This window comes from Nannospalax galili, unplaced genomic scaffold (genome assembly GCF_000622305.1).
Source record: "Nannospalax galili isolate Female #2095 unplaced genomic scaffold, S.galili_v1.0 scaffold591, whole genome shotgun sequence".
In the NCBI taxonomy this organism is placed as follows: Eukaryota; Metazoa; Chordata; class Mammalia; order Rodentia; family Spalacidae; genus Nannospalax; species Nannospalax galili.
Genome location: NW_008330926.1, coordinates 4,775,425 through 4,785,514, shown reverse-complemented (window position 1 = coordinate 4,785,514; position 10,090 = coordinate 4,775,425). Strand labels below are relative to the sequence as shown.

At 45.6% G+C, this 10,090-nt stretch overlaps 1 protein-coding gene across 2 annotated transcripts in view; it reads left to right on the top strand.

Annotated features, from left to right (window-relative positions):
• The first annotated feature begins 2,018 nt into the window (after nt 1–2,018).
• The window catches only part of Ints3 (integrator complex subunit 3), a 48,056-nt gene continuing 39,984 nt past the window's right edge, over nt 2,019–10,090 (top strand). For both annotated transcript variants that reach the window (XM_008855299.3, XM_029557511.1), the window contains exon 1: nt 2,019–2,834. In XM_008855299.3, coding sequence (XP_008853521.1) covers nt 2,691–2,834 — 144 coding nt within the window. In that variant the 5' untranslated portion in view covers nt 2,019–2,690. The remainder of the gene's footprint in view (nt 2,835–10,090) is intronic.

The window sequence follows — 10,090 nt, the reverse complement described above, 5'->3', positions numbered from 1 at the left end:
CCTGCCTCTGCCTCCCGAGTGCTGGGATTAAAGGCGTGTGCCACCATACCCTGCTATTTATCATTTTTAAAAAATATTTTATCATTTTTATTTTTTTTATGTGTGTTGAGTGTACTGCCTGCATGTATGTGAGTGTACCCGTGTCGTGCAATGCCGAGGAGGTCAGAAGAGGGCTTCGGGTTCCCCTGGAACTGGAGTTAAGGATGGTTTGTAGCCACCATGTGGGTGCTGGGAATCGAACCCAGGTCCTCTGCAAGAGCAGTCAGTACTCTTAACCACTGAGCCATCTTTCTAGCCCCACAAAAATATTTTTTAAGTCAGGAGTTTTACTACATCTGCATGGTGCTTATCTGACTCTTTTGTGGTGCTAGGGCTTGAGCTCAGATTTGCAGATGGTACTCCTGAGCTAACCTAGTTTAAAAATCTGCAAGGCAGCCAGTCAGCTGTACATCACACACATCCTAGCACTTAGGAGGTAGATGCAGGAGGATCAGGAGCTCCAGGTCATCCTCAGTCACACAATGAAGAACAAGTATCTTAAAAGGGAGACCCTGTCTCAAAAAGACCAAAAAAATCTAATTAAAAAATAACAGAGGTGCTGGGTGTGGTGGCACAGGCCTTTAATCTCAGCACTTGGAAGCAGAGGCAGGCAGATCTCTGTGAGTTTGAGGCCAGCCTGGTCTACATAGTGGAGTTCCAGGCCAGCTAGGACTACAGGGAGACCCTATCTCAAAAAGACCAAAAAAATAAAAATAAACAACAAATGGAAGCACAATATGCACTGTTGTATAAAAATATTCTTTAATAGAATATATATCGAATATATGTGTGCCCAAGTACATGTTAGTGTAATGAGTTGTTTGTATTTCAGTGCTTTACACTTAGGAGGAATCCAAAGCTTTCTCAGTAGAATTACCCACCAAGTGCTGGATGTGCATTTGGAGATCACCCAGTCCTAGTCTTATACTACTTATAATCAACATACAGTAAGTCCCTGGATGGCTAAAGCAGAAGGATTGCCACAAATGTGAGAGCAGTCTGGTCTACAGAGCCAGACTTTAGGCCCTACTCCCCGACAAAAAATCCAAATGTCAAAATGGCTTGACTGCCAAGATAGTAGCAATGAACTTGGAATTCTCTAAAGAGGTGTAATAACTTACCTGCCGAACAACTAGACTTGAAAATGGATAGTACTGGATGGGAGGAGAAAAAAAGTATAAATTTGATGTCTTACTTAGCCAAGGCTAGCCTGGAACTCCTGATTATGCCCCTTAGCCTCCCAAGTGCTAGCATTACAGGTACGTGCCTCCAGTGTCCGGCTTGGCGCTACAGCGAAATTCGTATATATAAAAATGAAAAAATTCTATTGAGACACACATGGGAGAACCAAGAATTGGCTCGCATACACTCAAGCTCTACTATGTACACAACTATATTCCCACTGGATTACGTGTGAAAGTACAATTGACTCCAGTGACATTTGTTAATCCCAGAGACTCAAAAGGAAGATGAAGATGGGTCCACCGTTCAGCAAATTTTTGTTAAAGCTAGTGCTGGCATGATTCTAATAATTTGACTTGCACTAGTGCATTAATGCACTTTTTTTTTCAAAGCCTGACTGATACGTGTACATACAGCTGTGTGATACATACAGCTGTGTGATACACTCACTTGGGTGTTTGCTGTAGGAGTGCTTAAAGGTTAGGGCTCCGCTCCTTCTCCCGCGCTGCCATTTAAGGGGTAGGCTTCCTGTCCCCGAACGCTACCCAGGAACAGCGGCCGTCCCAGCACCCACCCAAACACCAGCAGGGACTGAACGAGCGCGGAGGGAGACGGCGCGCGTGCGCGTGAATACGCGCAGGCGCAGCCCGCCTTTTTCCGGGTGGCCCGGCACTCACACCCACCCTGGTCTCTCCCGTCCCGCCCTCCAGGTGCAGCGGAAGGATGCGATTGGACAGACTGCTTGCCCATCAGACCAGGCTCAATTCTTCTCAGTACAATTGGCAGCGGGGGAAAAGGCCAGTCCGTCGTTCTCAGCTTACTCCTTGGAGACCTAGCGCCACCGCGGAAGCGGCTATTGGCGGACGCCGGGGACCGCGACTGCTCACTTCCGGCGCGGCCCACGACGATCCTCCCCGCCCGTCGCTCCCAGCCTGCCCCCGCCCTTCCACCATGGCCGCCTCTGTGTGGTGTGGGGAGAAGCTGGTCCTCCGTGTCCTCCTATAGCGCTACTGCCTCGTCCTCACCCGCTAGGGGCCGGATTCAAAGGAGCCGCGTCCCCCAACAGCCGGGAAGGTTTCCCACCCCACTGCAGGGCCAGGACCCCGCTTCCACCTCTAGAGGCAGAAACTTAGGGCTTTCCCTTCCGTTTAGGGTCAGAAGCAGAAAGGGTTCCCCTTGCACTTGTGCAAGGGCGGCAGCCTAGCTGAGCTTACTACCGGCATCTACCCTTAGGCTACCGTACTGAGCTAACCGCCTGGGCTCTGCACCGCCGCTCCAAAGAGAGCACCCAGAGGACCCGCGCCTTCGCCCCTCCGCAGGGCTGGAGGGAGGAGTGCAGAAAGCAGGGCCTGCGCCGCCCTCCCCACTTGTTCCTCTTGCCCCTCGCTCCTGGCAACCCAGAGTTACCCATCTCTAGGACTTAACACCCGTCCACTCCCTTGACCTCTTCCAGTCTCCTGGCTGCAACCATGGAGTTACAGAAGGGAAAGGGGGCAGCAGTAGCTGCTGCATCAGGAGCAGCGGGAGGTGGAGGAGGAGCGGGAGCAGGAGCCCCAGGAGGGGGGAGGCTGCTACTTTCAACCAGTTTGGATGCCAAGGATGAGTTAGAGGAGGTAGGTGTGGGGGGTGGGGAAGGGAGTTAAGAAATTGGGTTGAGGAGGGATACTGGAGCGGATGCGGGGTGGGGGTGGGGAGAAGAGGCCTTTAAGTTTTTTCTAAGGCAAAAACATTGCTCTAACTTCCTGCTCCTGGAGGAAGAAGTATGGGCCAATTTCCTGGACAGGTTGTCATAGTAACATAGCAACAGCTGCCGCTATTATGAAAATGGGTGAGGGGTATTGGTTACAGGCGATATGCAGCATCCAGATTTACCGAATTTATATCATTCCTTTTCACATACATACCATGGCTATACAAAATATCCACGCTATTTGAAGGTGTTAAGTTGGAAAGTAATGTGTTTATTGTAAGCAGGTGCCTGAGGATTGATAGGTGCTTCCTACATACCTTGGCTCCTCTTAGATGGTAATCCTTGAATTGTGGACACAGAATTGTCAGGGATTTTAACTGGGCTTTTTAGAATGAGTAAAGACTTTTAGGTGTGGTCAGTTTGGTAACATCATCCACAGCAGTGGAGTGAGCCAGTCAGTGGGACATAGGGGACTGCCTTCTTCAGAACCAGAGTACACACAAAAAGGAGAGAGCAAGCACATGGAATGGGCAGTGCCTCCCGAATGGAGATTTGAGGGCACTTGACAGTTCCCCTCTCCCCTTACCTTACTTGTTCTCATTCCTGTTCCTGACTAATCAGAGTTGATCAGTAGATCCCTGTCCACTGCTTCCACACTAGCAGGCTTACTTAGGAATGTGAGACGCAGGACCGAAGCATGATTGCTGCATTCAACTCTGGTTATCCAGGAACAAAATGAGTAAATTAACAGATCCAGGCCTTTTTTACTGGCTGTTTTCCTGACACTGTGTCACAGATCTTTATCAGATGTTAGAGAGTAGGCAGGTTAAACTCATAGTTGAAAAAATGTTATATCACCAGGCATGGAAGTTTGCGCCTGTAATCCCAGTACTTGGAAGGTTGGGGCAGGAGGATTGTGAATTTGAGCTCCATATGTGTGTCTGTATTGAGTTCCAGGCTAGCTGGGGCTACATAGCAAGACCCTGCCTCCAAAACAAAAGAGAAAGAAAAACATATTAGATCAAACGCAAGATGATGAACAAAAATGAACTGTATGAATCAAGGTGACTTTCTAGCAATTTTGTGGTTTATCCACCAGCAAATATCTGTTTGAAATGTGACTTTCCTTTTTTCACCTTATAATTCTCTGTGCATTTCTTTTTTTTCTTTTCTTTTTTTTTTTGGCTTTTTGAGACAGGGTCTCCCTGTAGCCCCAGCTGGCCTGGAACTTGCTATGTAGGCCAGGCTGACCTCGAACTCACAGAGATCCACCTGCTTCTGCCTCCCAAGTGCTGGGAATAAAGGTGCATGCCACCACGCCTGGCTCTCATTTGGATAAAAAGGTTTTTTTTTGTTGTTGTTGTTTCTATTTATGTTTTTATCAGCTAAGGTAGATGTAATATAAATATGACTTCTACCAGGTTTGTGATCCCAACACCCAGAGTCTGAGGCAAGTTGATTACAGGTTCAAAGCCAACCTTGGCCGCCACACCCTGCTAATTATTATCCACTTTTTTTTTTTTTTTTTAAAGAAATGACCTTATTTTCGTGGGTTTTTTTTCTTTAAAATTTTTAAACATATATTATTGTATGTCTATGTGTGCATGTATGCATGATGTGTGGGTGTGAGCGCCCTGGCATGTGTGTAGAGGTCAGTGGATAACTTTGTGGTTCTCTCCTACCTTTATTTGGGTTCTGGGGATTGAAGTCAGGTCATTAGGCTTACACAGCAAGTGCTGAGCCATCTTGCTTACCCTATTTTCTTTTTTGAGATAGGTTCTCAATATGTAGCCCTGGCTGATCTGGAACTCACTATGTAGACCAGGCTGTTAGAAATAGCCACTTTGTCAAGTAGTGAGCCTGGTGTTCTAGCACAGCAGCTGTAGGAGTGTAAAAAAGAAATCAATGGTTGACTGCCTTTGATCCCTTCACCAGAGTAGATGCACAGGAAAAGTTTCCAAGGTTGGATGAAACCAGTCTGTTTGTTCCCATTCTGATTCCTACAGGAGTCTCCATGCCTCTGATTTAATTTGTACCGTAGGATAGCACAGCATTCTGTTCTGAACAGTAAGTGATATGTTAGGAAGAGACCACAAAGGAAAGAGGAAGCATTTATTTTCTTACTTCTTTAGACTCTCTGAGAATGAACTTTCAACTTTCCAGGGAGATGAGGGAAGGAGGGTTTTTGTTTGTTTGTTTCTGATCTTTCATGGTGTAGATCTTTCCAGTATGTCTCAAGCATCCACACTTTTCTTTGCTCTTTGACCTTTTGCAACTGAATTTTCCAGCTAAGGAACCTTGCCATACTATATTTCTCCCCCATGGGTGTGGTTCTTTTATCCCCACTAGACTAGAGTGTCTGAGGGGTAAAGCTTACTAGCTCCTTCCTCTATATCTCCCTACAGATCTCTGCACACAAAAGTTTGATAACAAAAGTTATCAAAACCTGTTGTTGACCACCTGATCTCTGCTTGTTCTGGCAGTAATTTTCCATCACCGGCCTACCTGTTGCCCAGGAAAATAGAATTGGCTTTCTGACTATATATGCTTAGAGTGTGTTGAGTCTGATGGGAAAATAGGTTGGGAGGAGGGTGTAAGGTGTGCTGTCCAGACTTTATCATCTGAAGACTTGAATTAATACCCCAGAAGAAGTAGATTAGTATAGTGAAGAGGGGTCATAATGGTTGAGTGTGATTAGGAAAGACCCTTTAGAGACCTAGAGTATAAGGCATTGGTCAGGATCATCCCCAGCAGGCGTTGTGACTTTTTCCCTAGGGAGTGTTTGTTGTATCCTTTCTTCTCTTTGGCCCCATTCCTCCCTTTGAAGGCAGAAATATTCTTGCCCATCCCCATCCTAATTTGGGGAGGGAATGAGATAAAAATAGTGCCAGAGATTGGAGGAGTTTAGAACATGTAGTTACTGGTCTCATGAGCCTTCACAGACCCTGGTTATTCCTTTGCCAGGGAGGGACCAGTCTCTTTGAAGTCAGGCCGAAAGCAGGAGCTGTAGCCCAAAGAAACCAGAATGTCTTCAAATTATGGATAAGCTTGAGGGTTGTGTTTGGCTAGATAGAGCTATGTCCCTGCCATGCATACCCAAAGAAAGAGCTCTTATCCTATCTGAGAAATCTCTAAGGAATGAACTTTGAGTCTTTTTTTTTCCCCTCTTAAATCATTATTTCACAAGCTGAGCGTGATGGTGCACGCCTGTAGTCACAGCACTTGGGAAGCAGAGGCGGGCGGATCTTTGTGAGTTCGAGGCCAGTTTGGTCTACATAGTGAGTTCCAGGCCAGCTGGGGCTACAGGGAAACCCTGTTTCAAAAAGACCAAAAAAAAAAAAAAATCATTATTTCACATACAAGTGACTCTTGATTGTAAAATATAGGTCATCCCTTGGATCTGCAAGGCATCTGTTCCAGGTCTGTCAGAGGATGCCAAAATCTGTCACCTCTCCGTATTCATGGATAGGAAGGGCTGGCTGTACTTGGAACCCAGCACATTCAGTAACTTCTTACGGATGAGTCCTTGAAGACTGTGAAGATTGTATCACATTTTCCTTTTCTGAAGACAGTAGAATAAGTATCTCAAGGCTATTCATGTCCTAGCTCTCGCTAATAGCTACAGCTGGTCTAGAACTCATTGGGTAGACCATCCCAGGCTGGCTTTGATCTCACGTCTATCGGCCTGCCTCTGCCTCCCAAGAGCTGGGATGAAAAGTGTGTGCCACCACACCCAGTCTGCTATGCACTTTTTACCCGAGTGCACATTCACCTGACTGAAGAAGGGGGAATGGAGAGGTTAGAGGGATTCTAACTTCTATCCTCAGCTTCAGGTATATACTGGCAAACAGGAAGGCCTCCCCCTTCTTTTGCCATCCCATCTACTGCTGTTGTCCTGGTAGTCATGGTCAGGTAGTTTGAGTGTTAGAAAAATGAGTTCCAGAGCTCAGGGATGATAAATATTTACTCAGCTCTCTGAGGTGCTGTCATAGAGGGCTTATTCTGAACAGAACCATCCTGCCAGTAATTGTTGGCAGCTGCATGTGTGATTTCATCTTTACTAAGGGCCTGCAGAGACTAGGGGAGAAGAGTCCTGTTACCCAATTGTAAGATCTGGTTTCCTGTGGCCACCTTTGAAGAGGTATAGTCCCCTAGTCACCCTGGATGATTTGTGCTTAATTCTCCCATCCTGTTTGGATGGTTTTGTTGTTGTTGTTTGGTTTTTGGCTTGTTTTAGATGGGGTCTTGTATAGCCCAGGCTAGCTTTGAACTCCTGATCTCCTACCTCTACCTCCTAAGTGCTGGGAGTTCAGACATTCACCACCATGCCTTGGTTTGAGATAAGTAGTTTTTATAGTTCATGAAGAGTAGTTTCTTCTTTATGTCTCCTGTCTAGAAAGGACTGTCACATTTCTTTCCTCGTTGAATTTAACCACTCATCCAAATTCTGAACTCTCCCACTCTCTATATCCTTAGTAGGGCCTCCCTGTTTCTCCTGGACTGGGCACTGACCCATAAAATTGACTCAGAGCTTAGAACTCTGGGGAGGAGCCTAGAACAACTTTGCTCAACCCAGTGTCTCGTGAATGTTAAATCATAACAGCAAACTTAGCCAGCCCATAGGGCTTTGTAGTCGGTTTTGCAGATTCTTAGCTCAGGGTCCATCAGTCAGGCCTCCTCCCTTCTCCCTTCTTATTCCTCTTCTCTCTCTCAAAGGCCAACATTTACAGAGGGGAGGCTGGAAGAGAGCTTTTCCCTACTCACATGTCCTGTGGAGGGGGTTTAGTTTTCAGGAATCTTTAAGGACATGCCTTTAGAAGTTGTGACAGGAGGCTGGCCAGATGACCCAGTGGGTAAAGATGCTTGTTGTCTAGCTTCACAACCTGGTGGTGAAAGAACAGAACTGATGCTGGCAAGTTGTCCTGTGACCTCCACATGCATGCCCTCACATATATACACACAAATAAACATGATTAGAAAAAATTTTAAATAATGGCAAGAAATCAGGGTGCCAGATCCTCATGGATTAGATTTCTGTGGTGGTTGAGCTTTTTCACAAACTGGATAAATTCTAATTCAGCTGAAGCTGTATGCTTGGTACCTCCTGAGATGTTTAATCTTCAAGATAACCTTGCCAACATGTGTTATCTCTATTTTTCAGATAAAACCAGGGTTTAGAGAGGCTAACTCACCAGAGATGAGTCTAGGCTGGCTAGCAAGAACCAGTTTCTTCTGCATTGTGCTTCCTATTAGTTTATATTGCCTAGCTGCTGACGGAGCAGACCTGTGTCTTCCACAGTGAGCAGTGTCTAGGATTTTAGGGTGCTACTGCTGTTTGCTCAGTAGCTCTCTTCATTCTGAAACTGCTTGTTGACCTGGGCTGGATACAGGGTCCTCAGCAGGACCTAGCTATTGGAGTAAGTGACCCTCCAGTCCCTGATGACTATCTTGGGTAGAGAGGGATAAGGTTTTTAGGAGAGGGGGTTGGGGATTTAGCTCAGTGGTAGAGTGCTTGCCTAGCAAGCGCAAGGCCCTGGGTTCGGTCCTCAACTCCGGAAAAAAAAAAAAAAAAAAAAAAGATTTTTAAGAGAGGAAACCCAGCCTGAGATTTTTCCTCCCCTCACTTTTTTATTTAGGAGCTGGACTAGGTAATAACGGGTCTCAGAGCTCTCGGGTCATGAGACGCACAGCTCAGCTTTCATGTGATCTTACAGTTCCTTTTCACAAGTGTGCAGTTGCTATTTATTAAAGCTGAGCCTGCTGATCTGACCTAATTTGGAAGATAGACCTGATGTTGGAGGTAAAATTGTGAATTTCAAACCCAGGCAGCTTTAGGATTGTTGTCGGTTAAAGTTTTGCTGCCATCAGAGTTTCTTACCTTAATACAGTTCTACCCTCTGCCACTCAAGACTCTTAGGGCAGACACAGATGATAGAGGACGGCCAAAGGAGAAGCCTTGTCTGTCCATTGCCTTTGTTGTTTCCTCAGAATGCTGCTACTTCTGTCAGCAAGATCATCGTTATGATGAATGTGGGGGTTTTCTTTCTAGTATTGGGGGTCCAACCAGGGTCTCAAATATGCTGGGGGATTTTCTTCTGTTTGATGTTATGAGACAATCTCATGTAGCCCAGGTCTGCTGTGAATTCCCTATGTAGCGAAGGATGACCTTTGAACCCCTTGATGTTTTTATCTCAAGTATAATCCCAAATGCTGGGATTGTGGGTGTGTACCACCATACCCAGCTGTTAGGGTTTTTGTTTGTTTTTATTGTTAGTTTCTTTTCTGACACAGTCTTCTCATCAGACCGACCTGGAACTTGCAGCAATCTTCCTGACTCTTTGAGTGCTGGGATTACAGACAGGTGTTATCACATCAGGCTGCACACGCTGCCCTTACCTGAGCTACATTGACAGCCCCATCTTAAAACTGAGACAGGATCATGCCCAGGTTGCCCAGGTTGGCCTTGACCTTGTAGTTCTTATACCTCAGTCCCCTAGTAGCTGGAATTATAGGTACACACCACCACAGCTTCAGCAAAATGTTTTCTTATGAGTTGTAGTATTGAGAAGTAAGCCACTGCCTTTTTCCTGGTTTTGCCAGCTTCAGTACCCCTGGGAAATGGTTTTTCCTTAAACAACTTTTGTGTCAATCCTCATAGTAAAGTTTTAAAGGTCTCCACAAATAGTTTAGGGGCTGGTAACAAAGAGGTAATCTGGCTTGACATGAGGTATAGTTTGTTGTAATCTTACCAATATGTACTAGTAAATACTTCTTCAGAGTGGGGATCACTGAATAAGGCACCTTAAACTGTCAAGCACATGCCATGGTACGGTGGTCTTGGAAACCAGAGGGGTCCTTGGGTTGGTTTTAATGATGCTGCCCCACCTCGTTTAACTAGCAGCCTGACAGGTTTTGGTTTGTCTTTTTGTTCGTCACTCCTTTTCCTCACACTTTCACTGTTTGGTTTTTAAAACTATTTATTTATTTATTTATTATTTATTTATTTTTTGTCATTTTGAGACAGAGACAGGGTCTCCCTGTAGCCCCAGTTGGCCTAGAACTTACTATGTAGACCAGGCCTGCCTTGTCTACTGAGTGCTGGGATTAAAGGCATGTGCCACCACACCTGGCTTTAAGTAGGTACTTTAAAAAAAAAAAAAATTATCTCCTTTTTTATGA